This window comes from Vulpes lagopus, chromosome 18 (genome assembly GCF_018345385.1).
Source record: "Vulpes lagopus strain Blue_001 chromosome 18, ASM1834538v1, whole genome shotgun sequence".
Classification (NCBI taxonomy): Eukaryota; Metazoa; Chordata; class Mammalia; order Carnivora; family Canidae; genus Vulpes; species Vulpes lagopus.
Window position 1 is genome coordinate 22031107 of NC_054841.1, and position 15288 is coordinate 22046394.

Here is a 15288-nt window from a genome sequence, read left to right on the forward strand (position 1 = left end):
ACATGCATACTTCTTATATGATTTGACTTTTCAACCAGGATCTTCTGTTTAGGGATATCTGGGGTGGTTTTTAGCTAACAAAGTTCAGGTTTCCAGCTCTCCTGGGATTAAGGGGGAGCAGGAGTTTTTTTCAAGAGGTGGATGACAACTTTATTTAGAAACGTTTTGTAGGGTAGCCTGAGTGGCTCAGTGGTTTAGCGCCACCTTCAGCCCAGGGCCTGATCCTGGAATCCCGGGACTGAGTCCACGTCGGGCTCCGTGCATGGAGCCTGCTTCTCCCTCTGCCTATGTCTCTGCCTCTCTCTTGCTTGCTCATGAATAAATAAAATAAAAAAATCTTTAAAAAAAAAGGAATGTCATTTGTAGACCATTTTAATTTTTTCCTTTTTTATTTAACATACAATGCAATATTGGTTTCATATAGTTAACACATAGTGCAATATTGGTCTCTGGAGTAAAATTTAATGATTCATCACTTACATGAAATGCCCAGTGCTCATCACAAGTGTCCTCTTGAATACCCATCATCCATCTAGCCCTTGTCCTGTCCACCTCCCTCCATTAACCCTCAGGTTGTTCTCTAACATTAAGAGTCACTTAGGGCTTGTTTCCCTCTCTCGTTTTTTTAAGGGGGAGCAGGATTAATCCAGGTATGTATGGATTCAGGAAACAAAAATCATAATTTTTGGTCCTAGGTAGAATTACGTCTGTGTCAGTACAATCTCTTAAAGGAAAACTTAAAAGAAAATGCTATCCTTGGGACGCCTGGGTGGCACAATGGTGAGCATCTGCCTTCGGCTCAGGGAGTGATCCTGGGTACAAGGATTAAGTCCCGCATCAGGCTCCCTGCGAGGAGACTGCTTCTCCCTGTGTCTGTATCTCGACTCTCTGTACTCTCATGAATAAATAAATAAAATCTTAAAAAATGCATTCCTGAAATATCTTCCTTTGACTAAATTGAGTGCAGTAGGCATAGATTTGATAAAGTCCTTAAAATTACATTTTTAAGTTAAATTGGGCTCTTCAGTTTCTGATTTCCCCAATGTATAAAGGAAGAGGAACAAAAATCACTTAATTGTCCTTGTGGTGGACTGGCACTATTTTCCTGGTAGGCACCGAGTTCAAGGATCACCACTTTAGTTTTTCTTGGAGGACCAAGAGCAGTAAGAATGGTGAGGTCAGGTCTAGCCCCTCCCCCACCACTATCAACTGTTTTTTTTGACAGAAGGTTAGGTGAGTAGTTAGTCTTTCATTATAGGAACATGTGCATGCCAAGTACCTGCTTAGGCATAGTAAAGCTGAGGGATAAAAAAAATTTTTTTGAAATAATTTCAAAATGAAATAGCTAGGAAAAACAATCAGAACTTTGTTTCACTTTCTTACATGTAATCTGTGTTTTAGAATTGCTTATATTTTCAATTACATTTGGGAGGGTATGTACTATAATCATTTTAGTTTTGGCGCCTCTAAAGACCCTAATCAGGCTCTGAACTTATGCTCTGGGGAACTCTGAAATATTAAACCACAATAGGGAGGCTAATCATAGGGCCTATTACACAATGGAATCAAAATAGAAACAACCTTCATGATGTAGCTGGATCAGAAATGAAAGGCAGAGTAAATGCTTCGCTACCCATAGTTCATTTTGTACTCAGAATTCAGTTTAGTATTAAATGAGCATACTACTAGGTAGTAGGGAAAAAAAACAACAGCATGAACCCTGATGAAAAGTAGGGAAAGCATACCAATGAAAGACAAAGATAAAGCATGCAGGTGAGGCTGGATTTGACAGATGTGTCTTTGATGGTGAACTGCCTAAATCTGATTCAACTGTAATACTGTGAACCCCTGAAAAGTTTTAAGAGAGTGACATGATGTATATGTTGCTTGAGAAAAATTAGTAACTAAATGTAAGATGGTTTGGAAAACAAAACATAAAATGTTGAGAGATAACTAGAAACCTGGTAGAGAGAGGAATCCACAAGATATAGTGACTAGGTGTAGGGGATAAAGGAGTTGAGGAGTTAATGATTAAGAGGAAAGCATCGGCTGGTTTTTTGGAGGGGAGGTTGATGACTATGGCAGTATTTACTGTAAAACAAGGACATAGTTTAGTTACAGTCCAAAGGGTGGGGGGAGTACTGTTTAAATAATGCTTTATTTCATAAGAGAAATAAGGGAACATAAGAGCATTTTCCTTTTATCTTGGACTCAATACCAAGGCCTGTACTTCCTAATAATTCAACTCAGGAGAATCTGAGAATTACAACATGGCAAAAGAAAAAATTAAAAAAAGTCACTAATTTGATGTAAAAGGTTACAGATCAGGTGAATCAAAATATTAGGAGAGGAGAGTGGAAGGCCTTACACAGACCAGATATGACTAACTGAAAATCCAAAGTTAGGGCCTGAATCCAGTCCTTAAGAAAAAGAAAAATGTATAATGTTTCTCAGTTTTTGTTTGCTTGATGGCATTTGAGAGGGGCTTCTTTTGTTCTTGGATCATTTTTAAGCCAGCCATCCTCCTTATTAGTTCAAGTCTAGATGATCTGAAAATCACAGCAAAGGAAGAATCCGTATCTTGCACATAGCAGGCATTCATTAAACATTTGTGGAATGAAGAAATGAAGAATTTTCATAGTATGCATGCAGTGTGAAAAGAGGAGAATCAAATACAGTAGCAAAGAAGAAGTGGGCTTGAGTCCATATACTGCAACTCACTGAAAGCCAAACTACTATAGAAATGAAAAATGGGGCATTGAGTCTCTGGTTTGGGTTGGTTCATAATTCCTGAGACCTCTTTCCTTTTATCTTGGTTTCTTTTCAAGGTCAGAATCACCCTCTCTGCAGTTCAGATCTGAATAAAAAAAGAAATCAATTAGTTATGGCAAAGGCAGAAGACTTGAGGATTCTTATCTCTTGTGATCTTGTCCAGGACCAGCTATGAGAGCCAGGATCCCATGGGGCCAACTTAGTTTTACTCCATTTCTCCTCAAAAAATTCTGACCATAATGTTTGCATTTGACAGACCAAAGGTATTTCTCAACAGTTGTTCCAAACCTTTACCACTCTCAACCCCCTACTACATGTTGCTCTATTTTGCACTCAGCAGAGCACCTAGCAGTTCTGTTTAATCTAGATGTAAGATGATATTCCAGACAGGAGCTACCAAGAGGAAGGCCAGACTCTGGATTCCTAGCTTAGCTACCTTTTCCAGGGCCTAGGTAAATCAGTCATCTCTTTATTTTTAGTCTCTCTCTGTCTGCTCCTGGTCCTAATTATTCACATACGTTTTCTTCTATGCTAGACAATTCCCTTCCTTCTGCCTCTCCACCACCAAACTTCTTAGAAGCTTTAACTTCCTACTTCCAACTTTCTGACTTTACTCCCTCCCATTAGCCCCTCAGCTACAGTAATCTGGCTCTCATTCCCACCATGCTAAAGAAAACTGCTCTGGCAAATGTCATTAAAAACATATGAACGAAGAAAAAAACATATGAACGATAATATACAAGGTCTTCCTTTGAACTCTATTTGGATTCTCTGCAATGTTGGGCTCTATGGAGTACTTCTTTCCTAGCCTTCGAGATACTACTCCTCTATTTTTATACCTGTGTGGACAGATTAATTCATTCATTCCTCAAATTGTGCCCATCTCTGAAATGTAGGTGTTCCTAAAGGTTCTATCCTTGAGTCTCTTCTTATGCTAACACACTCCTTACCCTTAGCCTCAGGTATTGCTGAATATTCCCAAATCCTGGTGTCCAGACTGCCCCTACTCCTGAAGCTCTCTCTCAAATAAGCTCAGGTTAATTAGAAAACAAATGAGCCACTACAAGAGGGACTTCACCCATGGTTTACCTCCACTAATCCTGACCTTTGGTAAGAGGAAAAAAGTTAGAAGGATGTTAAACCTTGATATAGACCTCTTGGAACTGAATATAGACCTCCCCTCAATTATCCATACCCATCCTCTAAGTAAATAAAAACTATTGGGAGGAAAGTCTCTGTGCAGATACTATTTCTAGACAATAATGAGATGGTCCTAAAGTCAGCTGCAGTAGTAGCTTCTAGAAGGAAGAAGAGTTGGAAGTGCCACATGGGTGTTTCAGTTTGATTTTGAGTTTGGAGGCTGAGAGGAGATCGAGTCTTTACTCATTTGAGATCCAGCTTGCAGCTGGTTCCCAATTCCAACCCTCTGGAAGCGTAGACAATCTAGAATAGACTGGGAAATTGCTAGGAGAGAGGTGAGAGGGACTACCTTGCAGGATCCATCAGCCTCCTCTTAAACTTCCTGCAGGCATCCCAAACACAGCGGCTCCATAACTGATCTCATCCCTCTGCTTGTACTCCCATTCTAGTTGACAGCAGCATCACCTTTCACCCTCTTGATCTAGATGGAAACTTCTGTTAATGGGGACTCTTCCCTGTTTCGCAGTGCCCCATTCAGTTCTAAGAGACCTCTCTCCAGACTGGCTCCTTTCAATGCTGGACAAGCCCCCACCATCTCCACACCTCTAGTCTCTACTCCATCTGATCTATGTGTCCCACTGTAGCCAGAGAGACATTCCCAGAATGCTATGGGTCATTTATCACCTCTTTTCATTAAAACCTCCACTGATAACATCTAGGCTTTTAGTAGGGTATATGAGGTCCTTTGTAACCTACCTTGACCTATCCTCCATTTTCATTTCTGGTGACTCCTTCCCTCATCCGGGCATCAATGGACTCTTTGTAATTTTTCAAACACACTTTGTGAAGTACTGAGTGCCAACTATGAGCCAGGCGCTAATCTAAACTTCGTAATACAGTGAACATGAAAAATAGGTCCCTGCTCTCATGTGATTCACATTTTAGTAGGAAGAGCCAGTGAATAAACAAGATAATTTCAGATAGTTATAATGGTGCTATGAAAACCATGAAATGGGGTGTTAGGGGGGGTGGGTCAGCTACTTTTAGATAGTGCTCTGGAAGGGCCTGAGAAGGTAATACTTAGTTGAACTTGATGACAAGGAGGAGCCAGACAAGCAAAGACCTGCTATAGAGTATTTGGGGACCGACTGATCAGCATGTGAGAAAGGCCTTGAGGCAAGAACTAGCTTGGCTGCTTGGCATTTTCAAGGTTCCAAAACTAAGCAGTGAGGCTACACCTTGTTATATACTTGGGTGGGGGCAATGAGATGATGCCAGATCACAGGCGCCCTGTGGGCCACTGAGTTTGGATACGATTTTAAGGGCAAGAGGAATCTACTGGAAGATTCTGAGCTAAGGAGTGACATGGTCTGGGCTCTTCCTAGATAAAGGGTTTCAGTGGAGCAGAAGTATAAGCTTGGGAGACCAGCTGCATGCCTTCAGGCATGCGCTCAGGCTATTCCCAAGCCTGGAATGACGGCCCTTCGGGGAGCTGATAACTGCAAGTCTCTCAGCCCAGGTCAAGCCCAGTTTGCCTCGCCAGCCCTTCAACCATTCAACAGATCACTCACGGAGCACAGGGAAGCGTCCCGAAGCCTCCCGCCGTCACAGAACCACTTTTTTTGGTTCCTGCCTCCGTCTCCTAACTCAAGGGGCAAGGCTCAGTCAGACTATGTTTGGCGGGACGGTGACAAACCCAGGCCCGAGGGTTAGTGGTACAGAGGCGGCTTCTCGGTAAGACGATGGAGGCCCAAACCAAAGAGCCGGTTAGACCAGGGCGGCGCGGCGGGCGTCAGGACAGGATACGGACTACAATTCCCAGCAGACTGCGCGCGCCGGCCGATCCCTCCGCACCAACTTACTCCGCCGGCTGGGCTCACCGCTGCCCGCCAAGGACCAAACTCAGGGCTTTTTTTCTGGAACTGAGGTCCATCTTCTTATCACAGTTCCAGAGCGAGACCACCGAGTGCCTTGAAGGAGAAACGGACTTTTTTGAGGAGAAATGCGGATGCAGACCACCGGAGAGACGTCGCTCTGAAGCCGCCGAGTTTCGCGCGCTTTGGCGCGGGGGGTTGTGGGTAGCGCGCCCAGGAGGGAGAAAGGAGCCGGGGGGCTGTGACCGCGCCGCCCGCGGGGCCGGAGGGGATGTTCGAAGACGACCCCCACGCCGAGGGGGCGGCGGTAGTCGCCGCGGCCGGGGAGGCGCTGCAGGCCCTGTGCCAGGAGCTGAACCTGGACGAGGGGAGCGCGGCCGAAGCCCTGGACGACTTCACCGCCATCCGGGGCAACTACAGTCTAGAGGTGAGCGGCGGCAGGTGGGCGGCCGGACCCGACCCCCGCCAGGCCCCACCCCCGCCCCGCCCCTGCCCCACCCTGTGGGGCGGTGGGAGTTTACCCACCGGGAAGGGTCGCTGCCCCGCCGGGCGCCGCAGAGTGCGGAGGGGGACGGGCGCGCGTAGACACCGACTATCCATTTTCTTTCTGAGGCGGGAAACCGAAGTCCGGAAGAGGAGCGGCTAGTCCGAGGTCGCACGCCCCCTCGGCGGGGGAGGGGTGGGGGTTCCCTAGACTCCGACCAGCTTCGCTTCGCCCAGCCGAGCGCCGCGGGCATCACGATAGCGCCTGTAAATCTATTAAAAAAAAAGAACAAACAAACAAAAACAAAGAACCAAGTGCGGGAATGCTAAGAGCTGAAGTGAGCTATAGTGCTGACATCACCGCCCAAGCCCTTTAAACACGTCATCTCGGTTCTCGCCACAACCCGGAGAGCCCGACCCGTGACCCCCATCCCATGGGAGCGCCTAAGCTACGTGGCCAGGGGCGCGCGGTGCTGGTGGAGCCGCGCGGGGGAGTCGGAGCCTTCGGACCGCTCCCTCGCCCGGGGGGGCGGAGGTGTGGGGTGCTGGCCTGCCCGAGGGCGTTCAGCAGGTGGGCCCAGCCCTCAGCCCGCGCCTGGTCCCGCCTCAGGGCCCTGAGGCTTAGCGCAGCGCCAGGCTCTGAATAAGGTTAGTGTGGCCGGTCATTACCGGATTCCCCAGCCCCAGCCCTGTCCTCGCGGGAGTCCTCGCAGCCGCCCTGTGAACGTGGTAGCGCAGTATTGTACCTGCTCTCCGGGTAGAGGACTGGCCTGCCTGTCCAGGGCCATTCTGCTGTTGGTTATAGGAAGCCAGTGTAGAGGTAGGAATGGGATGTATTTCAGCACTTCACTCTAAAATTCAGAGGCTTTCCCGCACAATCTGACTCACCGGGTAAAATAAGTAATTCCTGGGTTCAGAGGCATGTAGGTGGGTATGTGGAGTTGAGCGTGTACGTGTGTCTGTTACACGAGGCGGGAAAATACCTAAGAGCGACACTCTTACTTGTCTCTGGGATAGGACCGGGTAAACTGGATACAGGACAGCGACCATCCATGGGTGGCACGGCTCAAGAAAGAATAAGAAAGTAAGGGGGGATTATGGATTATGTCTACTCAATGAAAACAAACTAATTTTTAAATGCCTGAGAAGGTGTTTCTGACTTCCCAAGTCCTCTTTCTGTCATTGAATAAACATTTACTGAGTGCAAACTGTAGTCCAGGCATTAAACTAGGCACTCTTTCAAATTTTTTTTTTTTTTTTAATATTTATTTTAGCACGCAGTGGGGAGGGATAGAGGGAGGGGGGCAGCCGACTCCGTGCTGAGCGGGAGCCCAATACAGGACTTGATTCTAGGACTCTGAGATCGTGACATCAGCAGAAACCAAGAGTCGGAGGCTCAACCGAATCGAGGCCACCCGGGTGCCCCTCAAATTCTTGAATATACCAAGTTTCTTCCCACCTGTGTGTTTTCTCCATGCTTTTCGCTCTGCCTGGAAACTTCCCTCATCCCCTACAACAGACTGTTTGAAGAACTAAGTCTCAAGAAATAAGTCAGCTAGGTGGAGTTGATCAGGACATCTTAAATGTTTGATTTAGAAAACAGACATGTGAGGGACGCCTGGGTAGCTCAGTGGTTGAGCATCTGCCTTTGGCTCAGGCGGTAATCCCAGAGTCCTGGGATCAAGTCCCACATCAGGCTTCCTGCAGGGAGCCTGCTTCTCCCTTTGCCTGTGTCTCTGCCTCTGTGTCTCTCATGAATGAATGAATAAATAAATAAATATAATAAATAAAACACAGATGTGTGAATTAAGATTTGGTGACCATTTATTCTATCCTATGTCTTTTGTTCTCCTCCTCCTCTTTTTTTTTTTTTTTTCCTTTTGATTGTTTTTGGTGAAATGCTCTTGAAGTAGGTATTTTCATGTATCTACTGTTTCTTAAGCCCTCTCCCCAGCTCCTACCCCTTTCAGTATATCAGTATATCCCACTTACCCCCTTGTTTATCCCTCTCCCCCTCTTAGATTTTGGTGGTTCTCCACTCAACCATTTTAAGTCTCCCTCTGAATCCTTCTCTGACCTCTACTCAAAATCAGTTACTATATTCTCATACTTTATCTTCAATTCTTACAACATATATCTCACCAATTATAGATAACCGTTATCTATTCCTTTTCTTCACTCTAGATTTGGAATTACAGAGGTCAGAAACCATTTTTGTATTCTAAGGTGTAGTATCAAAGAATTAAGATAATTAATATAGTTTTTTTCTAGGACAAAAAGCAAAAATATCAATATTAATTTTTTTTCTATCTTAATGGTGTTTTCATCTAGTAACCTGTACCCAGAATCTAATACTTGGATGTACTTCCCCAACAATTTATTAATCAAGGTATCTAAAAATATGCAACCATAAGCTTACATGTCTCATTTAATACCTTGAGCAAGTAAGACTTCTCACTACATTAGGATAGTATCACTGGATTTTAACTATTGGCCACCCATTTCTGCCCTTCCCTTTTGGATTATTACAAGTCTTTCAGGGTTTTATTCTTTTGGAGACTGGTCTTAGGATCTGCAGAACAGTGAATAGGAACACAGGTTGTATTATAAAATGTGTGTAGTTCACATATGTATAGTTCTTCGTGATTATGTATATATAGTTCAGTGGTAAAGTCATGAAGTGATTCTAGCTTGGAGATATCTTAAGTCTAAAGCAGACAATTAAAAAAATTTTAAAAAAATAATAAAGCAAACAATTGGGACGCCAGGGTGGCTCAGTGGTTGAGCATCTGCCTTCTGCTCAGGGCATGATCCCGGAGTCCTGGGATTGAGTCCAGCATGAGGCTCCCTGCATGGAGCCTGCTTCTCCCCCTGCCTATGTCTCTGCCTCTCTCATTCTCTGTGTCTCATGAATAAATAAATAAAATCTTCTAAAAATCAATAAAAAAAATAAAGCAATTAAGTGTTGAATTCCCAAACATCACTTTTTTTTTTTCTTTTTAAAGATTTTATTTATTCATGAAAGACACAGAGAGAGAGGCAGAGACACAGGCAGAGGGAGAAGCAGGCCCCATGCAGGGAGCCCAATGTGGGACTTGATCTCCGGACTCCAGGATCACGCCCTGGGCCGAAGGGAGGAGCTCATCCACTGAGCCACCCAGGTGTCCCCCAAACATCACCTTTTTATAGCATTGTAAATTGAGATATCTGCTATAATAGAGAGACTTACTATTTTAAAGATTGAGTAAATAATTCCCCAAATTTTACCTCACAAAAATGACAGCCTTCTCTGTTATACATGAAAGATACGAACTTTTTTTTTTTTTTTTTTTTTAAGAATTTATTTACTAATTTGACAGCACAAACAGGAGGAGCTGCAGGCTCCTCACTGACGAGGAAGCCTGATGCAGGGCTCTATCCTAGGACCTCAGGATCATGACCTGAGCTGAAAGCAGACACTTAACCGACTGAGCCATGCAGGTGTCCCAGATGTGAACTTTTTATGTGTGACTCCCTTGTCCTCTTTATACTCTGTTCTTTCCTTTCTCTGCCAAACTTTCTTCATGTTAAAAAAGAAACATAAAACTGAAATAGTGGAAAAGAACTTAAGCATCATCAAGGCCATGACTGGTGTTTTCAAATCAAGAAAGCTAAGGCTGAGAAATTTTAAGAGGACTCTCAATAGTATTAGATTTGGTATGTGGGTGAGAGATCTATGTTTAGACTAATGCTGTTGGAGAATCTTACGTGGGACTGAGAATAAGGAGTTTTATATTCATTCCTGCAAAACTAAGCTTTGTGACCTTGGGCAAATATCTTCACCACTCTGGCCTGTTACATACATAATGAAAATGAGACCAGATAGTTCTAAGATCTTTTCTAGTTCTAGAACTCAAGCATTTTAACATAATATATTCATTTTGCTGTTTGTCTTTTGCTTGCCAGGGAGAAGTTATACACTGGTTGGCATGTTCATTATATGTTGCCTGCCGCAAAAGCATTATTCCCACTGTTGGGAAGGGTATCATGGAAGGAAATTGTGTTTCACTTACCAGAATACTGCGTTCAGCTAAACTAAGGTAAAGCACTTTGATTTTTCAAACACTGTTAACCATATACAAAAATGTCTTAAGGATTTTATTTATTTATTCATAAGAGACACAGAGAGAAAGAGAGAGAGAGGCAGAGACACAGGCAGAGGGAGAAGCAGGCTCCATACAGGGAGCTTGATGTGGGACTCGATCCCGGGACTCCAGGATCACTCCTTGAGCCGAAGGCAGGCACTAAACCGCTGAGCCACCCAGGGATCCCCACATTTTTAATTTAATAAAGAAATTGTCTGCATCTTATTGTTTTAGTATTGAGAAGTAATTTTTCCAAATTTTCCACAAGTTTTCCAGTAACTTATGATTTAAATCAAGATGACAGGACAGCCCCAGTGGCATAGCGGTTTAGCGCCACCTGCGGCTCAGGGTGTGATCCTGGAGACCCGGGATCGAGTCCCACATCGGGCTCCCTGCATGGAGCCTGCTTCTCCCTCTGCCTGTGTCTCTGCCTCTGTGTGTGTGTGTCTGTGTCTCTCATAAATAAATAAATAAATAAAATATTTTATAAATAAATAAATCAAGATGACATTCATTCATTTTTTTCTTTCTTTTTTTTAATATTTTATTTATTTATTCATGGGAAACAGAAGAGAGGCAGAGACACAGGCAGAGGGCAAAGCAGGCTCCACGCAGGGAACCCGATGTGGGACTCGATCCCAGGTCTTCAGGATCACGTCCTGGGCTAAAGGCAGACACTAAACCGCTGAGCCACCCGGGCTGCCCCATTTTTTTTACTTTCATATTATAAAAGAACCTGAATAAATATTTTGTTCATGAAAATTTATTTTTCATACATTTTAATTATAACATTGGTTATATTAAATTTTTACAAAATAATTTTTTCTTTCTTTTGAATGCCATTAAAATTCAGTATTATGCTGCTATTGGGACATATGCCCTGTATTTACCATCCTTACTCTATATTTGTTTTAGGAGTGTGTGTATGGTAAAATATACATAAAATAGGGGCACGTAGGTGGCATAGTTGGTTGGGTATCCAACTCTTCATTTTGGCTCAGGTCATGATACCGGAATTATGGGATCTGGCCCTGTGTCAAGCTCCCAGTGCATCAGTGACTCTGCTTCTCTCCTTCTGCCTATGTATATATGTGTTTGTGTGTAATATATACATATAAATGAATAAGTGAATCCTTTAAAAATACATATACATAAAAATTTACCATTTAACCAATTTTAAGTGTACAGTTCAGTGGCATTAAATACGTTTACATTGTTGTACAACTATCATACATCTCCAGAATTTTTTCAGCTTCCCAAATTGAAACTTCATAACAATTAAACAGTAGCTTCCTCCTCCCTCTTCCTAGCCCTTGGCATGTATCAGTACTTCATTCCTCTTTATGGTTAAATAATACTCCATTACATGGATATACCACAATTTGTTTATCCACTAATTAGTTGATGGATACTTGAGTTGTTTCCATCTTTTGGCTATTATGAGTAATGCTACTATGAACATTTGTGTACAAGTTTTTGTGTAGACATATATTGTCATTTCTCTTGGTAATATGTACAAATGGAACTGTTGGGTCATATGGGAACTCTGTTTAACCTTCTGAGGCACTGTCAGATTGTTTTCCAAAGTCACTACAGGAGTTTACATTCCTACCAGCAGAGTTTGAGGGTTCCATTTATCCATATCCTTGCCAATACTTATAATCTTTATTATATGGCTATTCTAGTGAGCATGAAATGGTATCTTGTATTTCCCCAATGGCCAATTGATGTGGAACATCTTTTATGTACTTACTGGAGTAATGTATTCTTTACAACAATTCCAACAAACGCAATTGTTTTGAAAGCTGTGAAATTTATAAAACTTCTTATTTTACTTTAAAAATTCGTAATCAGGGATCCCTGGGTGGCTCAGTGGTTTAGCGCCTGCCTTCTTCCCAGGGTGTGATCCTGGGGCCCTGGGATCGAGTTCCGCATCAGGCTTCCTGCATGAAGCCTGCTTCTCCCTCTGCCTGTGTCTCTGCCTCTCTCTCTCTCTCTGTGTCTCTCATGAATAAATAAAGTTTAAATAAATAAATTAATTAAATAAATGAACAAATAGTCGTAATCAGGGATGCCTGGATGACTCAGTGGTTGAGCGTCTGCCTTTGGCTCAGGTCTTAATCCCAGGGTCCTGGGATTGAGTCCCACATCGGGCTCCCCACAAGGAGCCTGCTTCTCCCTGTGCCTGTGTCTCTGCCTCTCTCTCTCTGTCTCTCATGAATAAATAAATAAAATCTTTTTAAAAAATCATAATCATAGTTTAGATAATAATAATGCTATAAGTTTTTTTGTTTCCAAACATTCTGATGTACTTTGTTCTTGTTTAGAATAGCCATTTTTGAAATAGCAATAAATACAATGGATTTATATGAGGATATATTAGTCAAACCTTTTGTTTATAAAAAACAGATACCAATTATGGACTTTGGCTGACTTAAAGAGAAAAGAAATTTACTGAAAGGATATTGAATAGCTGACAGAGTCTTTAAGATGACCTGAGAAAATAGACTTGGAAAACACCCAGGAACAAAAGGAGGCTGGCTAGAGCCAAAATGCATTTCACAAGAATTCATCTAACAAGGGCACGACTTGCATGGCCAGCAGTGCCATCCCTGGACATTGCCACTGTATTTGTCCCTAATAGCTGAATATTGCTGTTGATCCTACTATAAGAATTTATCACTCAGTTCTCTGTACTGCCAGCTCCAGATTCAAAATCCCAGACCTGTATCAAGAACCTCAGGTTTTATGCCTTCACCCAAACTTCAGTGAAGCTGATCTATCTAGTAGGCAGCAAGACACAAAATTGGGGGATTCCCCACAAAGGAAAGAATTTCACATGCTCAGCATCCCTGCCTCCAAATCAGTCTCCTATAAGGGACTCTTAATTTGTCAGCCAAATTAAGTATTTAGTAATCTGGCAAAAAAAAAAAATTTTTTTTTTTTTTGCTGTTATTGATAATCTTTTTTTTTTTTTTTTAATTTTTATTTACTTATGATAGTCACAGAGAGAGAGAGAGAGAGAGAGGCAGAGACACAGGCAGAGACAGAAGCAGGCTCCATGCACCGGGAGCCCGACGTGGGATTCGATCCCGGGTCTCCAGGATCGCGCGCCCTGGGCCAAAGGCAGGCGCCAAACCGCTGCGCCACCCAGGGATCCCGCTGTTATTGATAATCTTTTAAAGAGGGATGCCTGGGTGGCTCAGCGGTTGAGCATCTGCCTTCTGCTCAGGATGTGATCCTAGAGTTTTGAGATCGAGACTTGCATCGGGCTCTTGCATGGAGCCGCCTTCTCCCTCTATGTCTCTGCCTCTCTCTTTCTCTGTGTCATGAATAAATAAATAAGATCTTAAAAAAAATATTTTAAAGAGACTCTTAGATTCTCAGATTTTAATCTCATATTTGGAGTATGAATACCTGTGGACAATTAGCTGATGATGTCTTCCATCACCTTTTTAAAAAAAGTATTATTGCTGGGCAGCCCTGGTGGCGCAGCGGTTTAACGCTGCCTGCAGCCCGGGGCCTGATCCTGGAGACACGGGATCGAGTCCCACGTCAGGCTCCCTGTGTGGAGCCTGCTTCTCCCTCTGCCTATGTCTCTGCCTCCCTCTCTCTCTGTCTGTCTCTATGAATGAATAAATAAAATCTTAAAAAAATATATATTATTCCAGGACGCCTGAGTGGCTCAGTGGTTGAGCGTCTGCCTTCCACTCAGGGTGTGTTCCTGGGGTCTGGGGATCAAGTCCCATATCAAGCTCCCTGTGGGGAGCCTGTTTCTCCCTCTGCCTGTGTCTCTGCCTCTCTCTCTGTGTCTCTCATGAATAAATAATAAAATCTTTTTAAAAAATAAATAAAAACTATTATTCTGAGGCACCTGGCTGTTTCGGCCAGTAAAGCATGTAACTCTTGATCTCAGGGTTGTAAATTCAAGGCCCAGGTTGGATGTAGAGATTACTTAAAAATAAAATCTTTTTATTTATTTATTTATTTATTTATTTATTTATTTATGATAGTCACAGAGAGAGAGAGAGGCAGAGACACAGGCAGAGGGAGAAACAGGCTCCATGCACCGGGAGCCTGACGTGGGATTCGATCCCGGGTCTCCAGGATCGCGCCCTGGGCCAAAGGCAGGCGCCAAACCACTGCGCCACCCAGGGATCCCTAAAAATAAAATCTTAACAAAAAATAATAAATAAATAAATAAAATAAAATATAAAATAAAATCTTAAAACTATCATTTTGGAGACACCTGGGTAGCTCAGTGGTTGAGCATCTGTGTTTGGCTCAGGTCATGATCCCGGGGTCCTGGGATCAAGTCCTGCATCAGGCTCCCTGCAGGGAGCCTGCTTTTCCCTCTGCCTATGTCTCTGCCTCTCTCTCTGTCTCATGAATAAATAAATAAAATCTTCTTTTAAAAATCATCCTGTATATAGCATTAAATGTATATCGCACTTAGGTGAACTTTAACACTACAGATTTTCAATCTAAGACCATAGTAACACGGGGACATAAAAAATTGAATAAGCCAGGATGCCTCCGTGGCTCAGTGGTTTGAGTGTCGGCTTTCCACCCAGGGCATGATCCTGAAGTCCTAGGATCAATTCCCACATCGGGCTCCCTGCATGGAGCCTGCTTCCCTCTCTGCTTGTGTCTGCCTCTCTCCTCTCTGTCTCTCATGAATAAATAAAAATTTTTTTAAAAATTGAATAAGCCAAAAGGTGGAGTAATAGTGATATTCTGGGTATATGCCTTCTAACTAAAAAATCTTAACAAAAAATAAAATAAATAAAATAAAATAAAATAAAATCTTAAAACTATCATTTTGGAGACACCTGGGTAGCTCAGTGGTTGAGCATCTGTGTTTGGCTCAGGTCATGATCCCGGGGTCCTGGGAT

General features: G+C 43.1%; 1 protein-coding gene and 1 long non-coding RNA gene across 4 annotated transcripts in view; one reads left to right on the forward strand and one right to left on the reverse strand.

Moving 5' to 3' along the window:
• Positions 1-392: 392 nt before the first annotated feature.
• LOC121477995 lies at positions 393-6902 on the reverse strand. Its single transcript, XR_005984400.1, has 3 exons — positions 6312-6902; positions 5484-5882; positions 393-2857 (listed from the first exon to the last, which is right to left on the reverse strand). It is a non-coding gene; the product is annotated as an uncharacterized LOC121477995 (long non-coding RNA).
• RBL1 (RB transcriptional corepressor like 1) overlaps positions 5874-15288 on the forward strand; it is a 61945-nt gene continuing 52530 nt past the window's right edge. For 2 of the 3 annotated variants that reach the window (XR_005984399.1, XM_041732645.1), the window contains exons 1-2: positions 5874-6213; positions 10215-10348. Coding sequence is in view for 1 of the 3 variants with exons in the window: in XM_041732645.1 (XP_041588579.1) it covers positions 6058-6213; positions 10215-10348 (290 nt within the window). In the remaining 2 variants the exon portion in view is untranslated. The remainder of the gene's footprint in view (positions 6214-10214; positions 10349-15288) is intronic. The other variant, XM_041732646.1, reaches the window with a different exon arrangement.